The 15,000-nt window shown below is 38.3% G+C and overlaps 2 protein-coding genes across 2 annotated transcripts in view; one reads left to right on the forward strand and one right to left on the reverse strand.

Annotated features, from left to right (window-relative positions):
- Positions 1–3,191: 3,191 nt before the first annotated feature.
- Positions 3,192–15,000, forward strand: part of LOC138013152 (serine/threonine-protein kinase OSR1-like) — a 37,347-nt gene continuing 25,538 nt past the window's right edge. Inside the window, exons 1-5 of the mRNA XM_068860154.1 lie at positions 3,192–3,300; positions 3,374–3,486; positions 6,713–6,821; positions 10,776–10,917; positions 12,137–12,192. Of these exons, the coding sequence (XP_068716255.1) occupies positions 3,234–3,300; positions 3,374–3,486; positions 6,713–6,821; positions 10,776–10,917; positions 12,137–12,192 (487 nt within the window). The 5' untranslated portion in view covers positions 3,192–3,233. The remainder of the gene's footprint in view (positions 3,301–3,373; positions 3,487–6,712; positions 6,822–10,775; positions 10,918–12,136; positions 12,193–15,000) is intronic.
- The window catches only part of LOC138013153 (uncharacterized), a 15,729-nt gene continuing 10,091 nt past the window's right edge, over positions 9,363–15,000 (reverse strand). Inside the window, exon 3 of the mRNA XM_068860156.1 lies at positions 9,363–9,458. Within this exon, the coding sequence (XP_068716257.1) occupies positions 9,435–9,458 (24 nt within the window). The 3' untranslated portion in view covers positions 9,363–9,434. The remainder of the gene's footprint in view (positions 9,459–15,000) is intronic.

A 15,000-nucleotide genomic window follows, 5' to 3' on the forward strand; every position in this document is an offset into this window, starting at 1 on the left:
CTTTATTTATAAGTGTGTAGTCGTTCTAGCGCTAATTGGGAACACTGTAAACTGAAATCAACAATTCAGGCAAAATATAAAATATACTATAAAAAAATATTTCGAAATAATTTATCCTAATTATGCAGAGAGAACGCAACCGCATCACGTATCACAAATTTGTGCCAACCAAGTCTCGCCTTTGACTAGCTGTTTGTGAACTTTTTAAAATTAATCATTGACCAATCAAAGCTAGTGCTTCCTTTGTTACCTCTTTAGCACCGAATTAAAGCTCTTCCGCAGGAGTATATAACACACACTGTTAAGGCATATAATAAAATCAAGAAGGTCCTAAAAACTGCATTTCTTGTAGCCAGTCATATTGGAGAAAGTTTTCCATGTATCTTATGAGACCAGTTATCGTTGTCTCTTACAAAAGACGAGTAAAGATGGAAAGTCAAATGTACCTACCGGCAGAGAAGGATAATTGCGATAATCTTTTCAGCAAGATCTTGAGAGCGCTGGACTGAAGGAAAACCTCAAACCTCATCACGAAACCAATCCGATCCTCAATAGTTCAGTACTTAATGCAATTATTTTTGACGTCAGAATTGAATTTTGTTCATTTGAAAAACTCCGAATCGCCCAGTTGTGCGCACGAGCATATAACACACATTGTTAAGGCATTTAATAACAACAAACAAGAAGGTCTGTCGAGTATAGTATTGACAAATCAGATTTACTGCAGCACAAACACGTACGGCTTAAATGCCACACGCACTTTTCGAGAAAAGCATGGAGCCCTACAATTTCAAAATAAGCAGAGTCAACTGTAAAAATTGAAAGTGATCGCTTGCGTGTTACGAGTGGCGCGCGCAGAAAAATATCACGTCACACGTAGGTTCGTTTTGCAATTTGGTGTGTGATTGCACACAAGTGTAACTCGCCCTCGTTGCTGCAAAATTTGCAAAATGATGCATAGTTTACACTGTATTTCGTGAATTTGAGACGTATACCAATGAATCCTTGGACGCAGCAATGGCCTCAATGTCACGCGCCCATGATAAGCCACCGATCACCAACAGAAAAATAACTGACAAAATGGCGTCAAATTTTGCAGAGGAATTGTTAAGGTGCGGTTATACGCACTACAAAATCGAGCTACAAAACGTGCAATATTGTTGCGTAGCGAGTTTCAAAGAAATGTAGCACGTATTACCATGCGTAGCACAGGTTCGTAACAGGAGAGATTTTGAAAATGAATTGATTAAAAAATTAAACGCTTAAAGATTTTTAAAACACATTATAAAAGTGAACGAGGTTTCGGCGCTACGTTACGCCTTTATCAAGTTAAAAAGTAAAAAGTGCGAGGTGTAAAATGAATATATAATATTTGAAAAAAAAAATTAAATATTTGCGGGTCCTATGGGTATAATCCCCGAGGTAAGAAACACAAAAAGATAAAAATAATAATAAATAAATAAATGTACGGTAGTGTCACGTGAACAATTTGGCGCGAATGGAGTCAGCTTGCGTGTTAAGAGAAGGCTTGATGTCCTTTATGTACAACATCTCGTACACTAAACAATCAAACTTGCTGTTGCATTTCCTCAGAACTTTGAAAAGGTGATCAGTCTTTGTTCTGTTGTTGCCATGCTGTGTTTCACGGTGTTTCCCAATAGCTGAATGACGGTGTTCACTTATGCGTTGATGTAAGTGTCGGGCAGTATACCCGACATAATTTGCAGCGCACAAACCCCGTTGAAGCATAGCTTCACTCGATTTCATATCCGCAGTCCATTTCATATATCATTTCATCATTTATTCATTCCTCACGGGAACATTAGAACCTACAAATGACCAACTCCCAACGTCAGTGGCTTCATAGCTCAGTTGGTTAGAGCGTCGCACCGGTATCGCGAAGTCACGGTTTCAAACCCCGTTGAAGCCCTGAATTTTTCACTTTTTACTACGCATTTGCAAAATTTGCGTTCATAACTGCGAGGATCACAGCTTCACTTGATTTGATATCCGCAGTTCAATGTATGATCCATTTCATATATCATTTCATAATTGACTGTTGCACGAGGTAGTAGCTCTTTCTACTTTGTGCAACAACAAATTGTTACAAAGCATTTTGTAGCGCGCATGGTAATACGTGCTACATCACATTGAAACTCTCTACGCAACAATGTTGCTCATTTTGCAGATCGATTTTGTAGCACGTATTACCGCACTTTTAGAAAGGATTGAAATATCGCAACTAGAAACAAATATAATGAACACAGCTCATATTTGATATCAGGAATTTTGAGCAGAACCAACTCCTGATAACCTCTGATAATGCAAATCCATGATTGGCAATAAGTGCTGTTTATCTCCCCTTGTCGTTAACAAAAAACCCACTTCCCAGTAATCAAAACCAATTTCCCCACCGAAACATCAGGTCAAGCCCGACCTCCTTACTCTTCAGAGTCTGCATGACCCTCAGTGATAAGAAAACGAGGGAAATCCCCCAACACTAAATCCCTGAAAATCGCTTAAAGAGGCACAAAAACCACACAGAAGACAAGAAGCAAGGTAAAAAGTTTTCATTCAAAATTTCGCTCCCACAGTATCTTCTAGCTTCAAGTACTTCCTTTATTCCTTTTAAAGGGGCTAGGTCACGCTATTTTAGGTAATTTTGTTTAATTTTGTTAATTATGACCTCTAAACGTCAAATTGGCAGAGCAAACGTCTTTCAGTTGCAAAATCACGGCCACATAACAAATGAGAATGATTTTCCAGCTTTGTAAATGACATTTTGATATGGACTGATATAAATTTGAAAAAAGGTGGGCCGACGTTTTTCAAATTTACCCAAATTCAATCCATTTCAATCCTCTCCAGTTTTGTCCATCCATGTCCCTTCTTGGCTTCCCTGTGTTTTGTTAGAGTTCTCCTACAGTTTTGAACAGTTATTTTGATAGTTTAGTTAATTCTATGACCATTCGATCAGTGCTGAAATTGCCTAAAATTGCGTGACCTGGTCCCTTTAATTTTCAAGATGGAGCTATCTTGCCCGCTAGGGATTTCTCGCTTGGTCCCGCAAGATCAAAGTGTTTTAAGTCATATAAATAAATCCTTTCTTGACCAAGCTTGTTCGGTCAAGATGGCTGGATTTTTTTGCGTGTTTCGTCTCGGTACCTGTGGGGGTACTAGTGGTACCATTCTGCCCCCTCCCCGGATGGAAAGTTAGTGAGGGTTTAATCAAGATGGCGGTTGCCGGTGAGAGTCGGTGGCCCAACGATAGAGAGCAATACGAACTTCAGGAAGTCATCGGTAAGGTTCTTATGATTTGCTTTGCAAATAAAATCAAATGAGTATGGTCATGAGATTCTTGTTTGGTCTTCAGGTTACGGGGCAACTGCCGTAGTTCAGGCTGCCTTCTGTATTCCTCGCAAAGAGCGAGTGGCTGTCAAGAGAATTGATTTGGAAAAGTGCGGAGCTAGTATAGACGAAATGATGGTAAGATTCTTAGTACTTTGGCATAGAGCACGATACACCAACATCCTCGAACGAATTTTAAGTACTTACGTACGTGGCATCAGTTGTCATTATTCGCGTCTTCATTGAGCTTCGTCCAGCTGTTTCTGAGCTTGGAGCAAGGGCTAGGGCGCAAGCTTTATAATAATTTGCTCGCTACCACTACGGCAATCATAATCGGCTTTATATCAGACAAAGTCCGGAGAACGTCTTTTTCGCTTTACAAAATGAAAGTCTTAAAGTCAGTTTAATTTTTAAGACTTATGTGATTTAGGCTTATCTTAATCCAGCAAATTATGTTAAACCAAGTGAATACACATTTCGCAGTCAAAAATTGGAACAAAAAAATCCGTTGCCACACAATAATACCATTGTATAAATGTACCAGTTACCCAGAAAAATTGTTGAATGAGATAATTTCAGAACACCGTGTTAGTGCCCTTCAGCCAGTGTTAATTCAATTCCTCTTTTACATGTATCTCAGTTGGTTTAATAGAAATGCTTCCATTTATCAATTTTTCTGGTATCAGCCTTTTTTGCGTAGAAACCGGTACATTTAGACAATGTATTATTATATGGCAAGCAATTCGCAGGCTAAATGGGGCACACTGGGTCACCATGTAGATGAAAAAAAAAATACATTTCTTAGTCAAAGATTGCAAGGACAGTCATTTTTTTCCAAAAATAATATTGGTTCGTAAAATTAATTTTGTTGTACATGTAATGATGTGAACTGCAAAACCCAGAACGGAGGGTGTAAAATGTAAGTCACATGTTGATAGGTTAAGCAGTACAAAACTATAATTGTTACATAGCTAATTTTGTCCCCCAACAGCACGCACTCTCATTGGTTACTTCGAGGTGACATGACATCTAACAATAAAACTGTCTCCTGCCAAAAGTCTCTGCGGGGCTCGAAATTGCGACCAATACAGTCGCATTTGCGACCAAACTTTTCCCTTTGCGTCTAAAATATCTGGAGAAGTCGCAAATTTGCGACTTGTTGTCACCATCGCTCTTTCGAAACAAAAGGGTTAGCAGTTGCCACTTTGCTGCTACTTTTGCTAAAATAAATAAATGACAAAATTAGTTTGTTTCTCGCTGTGAATTTTCTCTGAAGATGGTGTACTTGTAGAGTGATTTAGCTGCGATGTTACATGCACAGCTCCATTCCTTTGATCATTCACCATTTTCAACGGTTTCTTTACACACAAGTATTGTGGGCTCATATTTTTTTCCTAAACCGCTGACAACACAATGCAACGCGGCGATTTTGCCACTAAAATTTGCGAAATCGCAACTAACTTTTTGTATCTTGTCGCAAATTGCGACTGGATTTTTTCCTTAATTCCGAGCCCTGCTCTGAGTGGGCAACAGTGCAAATCTATGACAGCAGAGAGCAACAGTGCACTGTTACCTGCGAATGTTGTCCGATGACTACTGTTGCTGTTGTCGTTGCATGGTTTTCTTTTGAAATCACTTAATGACTGTTCCCTTGGGAAACAGCTCATTTTGTTTCCCTCGAATTTCAGTGTTTTCCTCGGCTGTGCCTCAGGGAAACATTGAGATTCCCTGAAAACAAAATGAACTTTTTCCCTTGGGACCAGTCATTAAGTGTTTATTATGTCCCCTCAATTAAGGAAAAAAAGTAGCTGACTTCTCTGAGTGAAGTAGCCTACATTTTTCGTCAGCTTCGGTGCTTCAAACCACTGCATGCCATGAGCAAATTTATTATTGCTGTTTCCTACAGTATTCACTTGTTTATCAGTACTTATTAAAGGTACATTTGTACATAATTCAATAGTATTTGTAATCATCCAAGGCTGCTGCCTAACAGTCGCCTGGGTCGCCTTATTTGCGAGCACTGGCGACCAAATTTGTGAACAAGTAGCCCAAACGGGCACCTTACTTGATTAAACCCTAACCCCAGTGGAATTAATTAATTCTGGGCTCTTGAAAAACTGACTCGGGCTACTAGCTTCTAATGTTGGAAGCCCGAAGGACTCCGAGAAATTTTTCTTAAGCAGTAGCCTTGTCATGACTTAGAGTTTTCAAGGTGAATCTAAAAGTTTCAGATGTTTTCAAGTATTGAAGCAAAGCCAGCACCCGAAAATTGAAAAAAAAGTCCAGTCTTCATTTCACAACTACAGTGTAGGCATGAAAGATTTTGAAGTCACCAATACGCAAGGAATTCTTTAACTTTGGAACTTTTAAGATAAAAATTAATGTGTACACCGGAGTGAAATTTAGACATTTTCAGTTTCATTGCTTCAAGAAGAAAGGAATCTACCTGGGGTCATGAACCTGTGGGTTTCTACATTTTCTTAAACCTTTACCATTAATTTGTTGGGCCAGACCGGTTTTTGCCCCTCGACATGCACTTATCTGGAATACTGAATTGTTTTGACAAAGAACTGATCAACAAAATGGCCTTCAGCGGTGGTCCTTCGCAACACGTCCAAATGAACAATCAAAATCACAATCATCGTGGTAATGGGAATGTTATTTTTTCTTAAGCAAGCATATGAACTGATTTGTTACCAGCAAACAAGACAGAGTTTCTTTGTTTTTTTTAATATGACATGAGTGGATAATTTAGGGCGCGTTCGATTGACGCTATTCCGGAATAAGAATACGTGGAGTGATGATTAAAACGGTATGTTTGGCGTGTTTCGAAGCAGCAAGGATGATAAAAATATGTTTAAAATAGCATTTTAGCAGATGTTTGACAATTTTAACGTGAATCTCCGTAAAAACGAAGGATTTCTAACTTATATTCCATGTATTCTTATTCCGGAATACGGTCAATCGAATGCACCCTTAGTTAACAATACTCTTATGGCTTATAGATCAGGGAAGTGTATAGGTTTTTTAATCTGACACATTCTACATGTAGGTAACATTGGTTAATGGTATAACCTCTCGTGTATTTCTACAGTGTACAGTGTAGCTTTACATGTACATGTAAGTGAAGCATAACACACTCACATGCGGTAGTTTTTTTTTTTGTCCTTAAGGTGGCCTACGACTGTTTTTCTGAAGTGTTAGTCACTGCTATTGATGTATTTTACCTATTTATAAGTAACACATAAATTATGGAAATCAAGGGAAAATGCTAAATATAGTGACTGAGCTCCTGGATGGGGAATTTTCTTGAAACTTACATGTAGATGTAACTTGTAATTCTTTCCTCCTTATCATTTTGCAGAAAGAGATACGCACAATGAGCCAATGCAACCACGAAAATGTGGTAAACTACTACACATCATTTGTGGTGAAACAAGAACTCTGGATAGTCATGAGATTGCTGAATGGGGGTGGGTAGTCTGTTTTTGTTGTAAGAGTTTATTGCCTTTGATTATCCTGTTCAAGACTTAATTTAAAGGATTTTAATAATTGCATTTCTCATTTTTTAATTATTAAAAATATTTATTCAGGGCTCGAAATTAAAAAAAATTCCAAGTCGCCTTTTGGCGACTATCAAAGAAAAAATGGTCGCCAAATGCAAAAATGCAGTCGCCAGCTAGTACAAGAACAGAAACTCAGATTAGAGCCTCATTTAATTAGCATTGTTGTTGGGCTTCTGGTAGATTGTGGCAGCTGAGGTTGTGGGACAGAGCGAAATACTCGGTCTTGAATGACTTAAAACATGAAAACACGAAAGAAAAAACTCCTGAACACTTTTGCGTGACAATCTTACCTTAAGGAGTAAGCGAACAAAGTAATAAGAACATTTCAGGGTTACTTTGGCCAGGAACAACTGCAGCTTTCACATCGCACGCTCTGAAGAAACGTTTTTGAAAGGCTTTGAAACGCTTCTTGCTTGCATTCTAACAACGATCTTGTTTCCTGGTAATTTCTAGACTGCAGCAAATTACGAAAATTGCTCAGTGTATCCTTCTCTTGTGATAAATAATTCATGACTTTCGGTGTAGACTCGTCTCACTTGATCGAGGACATGGTGAAAGCCGGTTCCTTGCGACCAAATCTGCGACAGAATGCAGCGGCCTTTGAACAAAATGTTGCGCCCGCGATCATCATGCGAAAGCCGCTGTAATGTCCTCTTGGAGGTCGCGATTCAAGTTTTTTTGGAAAAGGTAAACAGATTTAATTTGCATTTCCTTTTGCAGAAAAGCAGAAATGAGACTAAGGAAATTGTTTCTCACCTTAAATGTTTTATTTATCAGAGGAACATAGTCGCCAAAATGGCGACTAAACTCGAATTTTCAGTCGCCAAGTTAAAAGTTTTAGTCGCATTGGCGACCGTATCGGTCGCAATTTCGAGCCCTGTTATTCAGGCCTTCTGATATTACGCGATGGTGCGATTTCGCACAATCCGTCTCAAATCGCATCCGATCGCACAATTCACGAAAAATCGCATAATTTACAAAAGGACGCACAAAATTCATAAAATGAAACATAAATCAACACGTTTCTTAGAAATTCCTGCATAAGTACGCCATTTTTAAGATGATGTATCTTGGAAAAAGGCTAAAAACCTTTGTCACCTTCGATTTCATAAACATTCGAGGTTCAAGGCTTTATTTTTCATGTCGGGGACCTGGTACGAGTCTCCTTCTGTTGCTGCAACACGAACACGCGCTTATATACACACCACTGAAATGACACAGTTGCCTTCTCTTAGAGAAGAGATTTATGAAAAATAAGCGAAGTTGTAAGTTTTTCGGCAAAATGTAGTTTCTTTCGTTGAAAACTGATAAAAACTTATTCATGCATAAGTTTGTTGTGAAAACGCTCGCTTTTTCTTCGACGAAGAAGGAAGTTCCCACCTTCCGCCCAATCTCACAGCTCACGATCAAGCAAGAAACGCTCCACGTGGACGATGGACTGATGTTTTTCTGGTCGTGCAATATTAGGGCCTTTTATACGAGAGAAAATGAGCCGCGGTTTACTCTAGCCACGCTGTACAAAATACGCAAAAGGAACTATTTATACGAATATATATTCCCAGGTCAATATAAGCCGCAGCTTGAAAAAGACGTGAACGTAGATTTTGTACCATTTATACGGTACGGGGTGAACATTCGAGTCTTCTGTAAGCCGCGGCCAGAGAAACCCGCAGCTTATTTTGGGGGTATGGCCCTATTGTGATTGACCATCTTCGGAAGTTCGTGGTTGACAAGCACCTTGATCATTCATTTGGCATTTTAGCTGTGTCCTTTCAACTTTTAACGTGGTGCACCGGTAGTGCAGAAGACCTCATTTTTTTTATTTATCCCAACTAATGCCGATCGAGATACGTAATTACTGTTCCTTTGTGTTCAAAATGTCTTTAGGGCAGCAAAAAAGTGTTTTTCTTAACCTGAAACCTTATAAAACAAGCTTAAAATTGCTGAGAAAAAAAATCGCATAATTTACATTATTTATCGCATAATTGGCCTTTTTAATCGCACAATCTGCCCTGAAAAAATCGCATAATTTGCATTTTTTAATCGCACCCTATCAGAAGGCCTGGTTATTATATGGCTAGTGTTTCTGGCCGATATACATGTAAACTGCCGATTTTGGATTATGCAAGTTAATTTTGTTTTCTTTAGGACCATTCTGTTAGCCATATAATAAACAACTTATTAACCTCGACTGTTCGGTTGTTACAGCAAAATTTCAAACCATGGCCTAGCTGTATTGACGTCGTTGTCGCTCGATCAATATGGCAAGGCCTCAGTTTGAGATTTTTCTGCTTAACGACCTCACACTTGGTTATTAAGTAGTTAAATATATATTATTTTGCAACTACTGGCCTCAGAAATCATTGGGAAGCCTTATATTCATAAAAAATAATACTGTAGTTTGTTACTCTCACACGTGTCATTTTAATCATTTACATGTAAGGTATTAAATACCTTGTTACATGTATATGTTATATCAAGACATTGATTGGGCATCTTCCGCCTCTCTGCATCTTTAGTTTATTCATTGCAATGAATATTAACCTGTAACAGACAACATTAATTTGATTTATTTGAAGTCTCTTCCAAAGAACAAGTGACTTTATGTCCTTTGTGGGGAGGGTTTCATGCAGTTAGCAATTGCATTCCTGGGAATCCCCCACCATGCTTGGTTCCTGACAAATAGGGCTTTGTAGTTATCTTTCTAGTATATGGGTCTGTCAACTTGACAATTTTAGTGAAAAGCTTGGTAGGCACTAGTGGGTTCAATTTCAATTTCTTCCCTGGATAGATTTTTTAATGTTTTCATTTTTTGACTGCCTTTCCTCATATTACGGTACATGTACAGTAGGTCAGGTTGTATTACTGCTGTGCAGCCAATTTACACTTTCAGATTGCTTGTACATGTTCACAAATCTGTAAAACACAGAGTACATGTTCATGTACACATGCACGTGCACCGATGACTAGGTTGAGCACCGGGCTGTTACACGAGAGCTCATGAGTTCAACTCCGGCCGGACCAACACTCAGGGTCTTAACAGCTGTAAATAACTGAGGAGAACATACTATGGTTAGACTCTCTAGTCTTCTCGGATAAGGACGATAAGCTGGAGGTCCTGTCTCACAACCCTTCAATGTTCACAATCCTGTGGGACGTAAAAGAACCCGCACACTTGTCGTAAAGAGTAGAGCATGTACCCAGGTGGAAATCTTATTAAGATCTTGTAAGATCTTACAAGAATCTTGTAAGATTCTTATTAAGATTAAGATCTGAGGAGAACATAGTATGGTTAGACTCTCTAGTCTTCTCGGATAAGGACGATAAGCTGGAGGTCCTGTCTCACAACCCTTCAATGTTCACAATCCTGTGGAACGTAAAAGAACCCGCACACTTGTCGTAAAGAGTAGAGCATGTAAGTTCCCGGTGTTGTGGTCTGTCTTCTGTGGTGTATCCTGGTGGTTAACCTCGTAGGAGACCTATGTCCTATTGTTATTCCACCATGTATGTATTCATACTCAATTAGTAAATAAATAAATAATAAAATTAATGTACTATACATGCACACATGGCATGCTCCTGCCTTGTTTTTACTGTAGCTCAGTCTGTAGACCAATGGCACTGTGGTCTACTCTCTGGTCAGTTCCAACCCTGGCCAGCAGTTTTTTTCTTTTCTTGTGTGGGCCCATAATTCCTTGACTAGGGCTACTGTTTAGTCCTGCAGATTTCATGAGATTTCAATGTAGTGTTTGATTACCTGTTTAAAAACTTTGCTGGTTTTAGAGACATTTCTGTCAAAAGTGTAGACTATTGTGCATTCAACTTGAACACCAACAGTTACTTTGTTTTGAAAATCATTAGGTTCAATGCTTGATGTAATTAAACATCAGAAGAAGAAAGGTAACAGTGAGGATGGTGTTCTTGATGAAGCTGTGATAGCGTCTGTTTTGCGGGAAGTTCTTAAGGGTCTTAATTACTTCCACAGTCAAGGTCTCATTCACAGGTATACGTATGTAACATGTGAATTGTCTTTCTTTTTTTGCCCAAAACTCAATTATAAAATTGAAGTAAGTGTAATAATACAGTACAATGCACTTGTAAGTCTCAAGCTTATAGAGCTTTTGAAACCAGTCATGTGCAACTTATTGGCGTGACTATAGGAATCAAACAAAATAGCTGAGGAGGCTTGGAAGGGTTTTCAACAAGTACAAATGTAAGAATTGGTTTCCAATGGAATTATGAATTACAATGCTGTCAGTCATTTCAAAAGGGAAACGTTTTAATATTTTGACTAATATTTTTTTGTCAGGCTATTTCATGAGGGTGTCTGTGAGTCCCCAACTGTTGCTATGGCAACAGCTGACCCCTTCTAAAGGAGTCCCTCTAAAATTCAGTTTTCAGAAAAATTAATGTCTTAGAAACTACATGTACCGGTAATTCATTGATGTAGTAATTTTCTTTGAAATTCCGAAAACCCCAGTACATTAATTATTTTTTCTTACATTTTTCTTACAAAATGTGTAGTACAATATGTATTTGTGGAAACACTGTTGAAAGATGAAAAAAAAAATATCCACTTGATAATTTTTTAAAAAAAATTCCTTTATGTAAAAAAATCAAGTTACTGGGGTCACTGAGCTAGGTTTTGAGATGATTGCACAACATTTCTAGCAAAAGTAATTTTTCAGGTTTCACAATTTCAGGAAACAGTCATTTTTCCGGTCACTTTATTCACCAGCTGTCAGTACATGTAGCTTTAAGTATTGTGTGTGCCTTTAATACTTGCGTTCTCTCAGCTGAAAACCCTTTTGAGCCTTCTTAAAATGGTGAAATTGTAGACGTTGAAATTTTCATAACAAGGGAATCGTGGTACAGTTCCCCCGGAGAAAGATAACTTGGTGAAGAGTCCAGTGAAACCATCACGTTATGCACAAATGTGTGGACAAAAGTGGACTCAGAACACATTGGAGGAAGGAAATTTAAACACTTGCCAATGGGTATAAATTTCAAGACCTAAATTTGTAAATACTACAGTCATGCTTGTACCCTTTTGGATTATTATTTTTTATTTTATTTTGAGTGTTGTATAATTATAAGAATCAGTGAATGGCACGTTGAACATGTACACAATCCTCTTCAAGAAAGAGCAAAGCCATGACTGTTAGCCAGTTTCTACCGTAGTTTGATTATTCACCTACGGTACATGTATGTTTTTTTTGTAGGGATGTGAAAGCTGGCAACATTTTGTTGGCTACTGATGGGACTGTACAGTTAGCTGGTATGTTAATATTGATACTTGGCAAGTTAATCTTAGTGGCAAGTTATAATTATAATTGCTAAGCAGCATTCTGCAAGTCATGTAAATAGAGAAGGGCAACCAGTTATCCTCATAAATTTGCATCCAATGACTGCAGGTGAGGTTTGCCAGTGGCATTTATTAGAGCATTACTGTAAACACCCGCAGATAAGCCTCATCCGCAGATAAGCCGCACCCAGATTTAGCACCTCAAATTTTGGGAAAAACGTTTTTTGTAAAGAAACAAAAAGAAATCCATAGTTGAGTCTTAAGAAGTCATCTTTATCCACTGTTCATCAAACGTAAACTCACTATTATCATTAGGGAGTTTAAGCAAATCACTATGGCTGGTGCTACTACACGTACGGCTGCCATGACTGAAAAGGTCTGGGGAGAGTATGTCTCGATACACGCTCACGATGCAAAACTTGTACTTTCACTCTTACATGTAAGGTAACACTAGCAAAATATCGGGACCTAAGCGATCGGTTAAGATCGGAGCAACTACATGTATAGAATATAGGGCCATTTTTAAAGCCGTAATTCTGCAGTGGCATGGTGGCTCGTCAGTCATATTGGTTGTTTAAAGAACGAGTAAGGTATATCTTTGAGTGGCTCGGCGGCTCGTCAGTCAAATTAAATCTTTAAAGAGCGAGTAGTGGCTCGGCGGCTCGTCAGTCAAAGTGGACGACGGTTCAGCGCCTCGTTAGTCAAACTGGATTTTTAAAGAACGCTACAAAGTAAACTTTTTAAAGAGTGCTTAGGCCTGATCACCGAAACGAGCACTTAGACTTAATCAGTAAACGAGTGCTATATTCTTCACACGATATTTTAAAAAGTGTACTTAACTGAACCGTAAAATGAAAGCTAAAATTTTAAGAGTGCTTAAAGGCCTAATCACTGAAACACCGCTCAGAATTAATCAGTAAACGAGTGCTGTATTCTTCACATTATCTTGTAAAAAGTGTAGTTAACCGAACCGTAAAACGAAAGCTAAAATTTGAAAGGAGTGACTAATCACTGAAGCGAGTGCTATATTCTTTACAAGATCTCGTAAAAAGTATAGTCAACCGAATCGTAAAATGAATGCTGAAATTTTAAAACAGTGCTTAGGCGTAATCACTGAAACGAGCTCTCAGGCTTAATCAGTAAACGAGTGCTATATTCTTCACACGATATCGTAAAAAGTGTAGTTAACCGAACCATAAAATGAGAGCTACATGTAAGAGTGCTTAGGCCGTAAGTGACTAGCTATCGAGCCGCATACTGTCATTCTTCTTGACTGGCGAGTCGCCGAGCCACTGTGTCTGACATGACTCGTAAGTGATTAGCCATCCAGCAACAAATTATACATCCTCTTCAGTCTTGACTGCCGAGCCGCCGAGCCGCTCTATTTAACATGTAACCGTAAGTGGCCCTGTATTCTATAGTTTACCCCGGTGGGAGATCACCGATCGTTCCACATGTACCTCCGCAAATGTCATTTATTGCATAAACCTGTAAATTATACATGATGAAAACCCAACACACTTCGGCAACGCGCCAATTTGGTACAACTCCCTCATACATGTAAGAATTGCAAACCAGCCAATCTTTTATTCGGATTGGGCTCGTTCGGGAGTTAATCAGGCCAAAGACCTGTTAGATCAAGAGTTTGACTTTTTGAAGTATGAGGATTTTAAAACTCGTTGCAAAGTAACAGTTAATACCACCTTTTAAAGGTACTTTGGTGTAGTCGCCGGCCTGACGAAATTAAAAAAGTATTTTCCGGCCCAGGCTACGATGAACTCCGAAAACCAACTTTCTCATAGTCAAAAGTTACTACTATCCTCAAGCTTTTGTAAGGAGGTGTATAAGTTAAAATTCAAAGGAATCACTTCAACACGTGATAAAAGCCAGAGAGTAAATGGATAACCGACTGCGAAAATTACGAAAACTTGATAAAATGGGATATTATTAAGTCACATATCTTACCTTTATTGCACGAAGGAAACTAAACTTCGAACTTTCCAATTTAAGCTTTTTCACAGGAAAATTGCAACGAATGATTATCTCTATAAAATAGGTATCTCTGTAACAGACAAATGTACTTTCTGTGAACAAAACACAGAAAGCCTGATCCATCTTTTCTGGGACTGTGAACTCGTCCAAACCTTTTGGCAAAATATCCAACATTGGTTGATACAGCGACAGATAAAGCCACAGGACTTTTCCTTGACCTTACCGAGCTGCCTGGGACTTGTTGATAGTCCAGAGGACATACTTCTACATCATGCACTTTTCATTGGCAGATATCACATTTATTCATCGAAATTACAGAAAACTCTCCCGAATATACAAGTATTTGCACAAACTGTCCTTAAGTGCCAAGAAATCGAAAAGTGTTATGCTTATAAGACAAACACTGTTAAGAAATACAAATCGAAATGGAATCTTTTCAAATGAACTGTGACTATAATCTACATTTATTTATCAGCTCCCCTTTTGCTATTTAATTTACTTTCAAATTTCATTCTTTATTCTTCCAAAACCTTTCACCAGGACTGGCAGCCTCGTTCGTAGTTTCGTAGGTTTTGTAAATTAATACTGTTTGTTTGGTAAGTAAGTGTAGTGATCGTAAGTACTCTTAGTATTTTAAGTATAGTAAGTATTGTTAATAATGTATGTAATGTTTTGCACTGTAAATGTTGTGTCGTGAAACTCAAAAAAATAAAAATAAAAATAAAAAATAAAATAAATAAATTATACATTGGCGAGACAGGTAGACGACTAGGTGACCGATTCCGCGAA

The sequence above is a fragment of the Montipora foliosa genome, chromosome 8, assembly GCF_036669935.1.
Source record: "Montipora foliosa isolate CH-2021 chromosome 8, ASM3666993v2, whole genome shotgun sequence".
In the NCBI taxonomy this organism is placed as follows: domain Eukaryota; kingdom Metazoa; phylum Cnidaria; class Anthozoa; order Scleractinia; family Acroporidae; genus Montipora; species Montipora foliosa.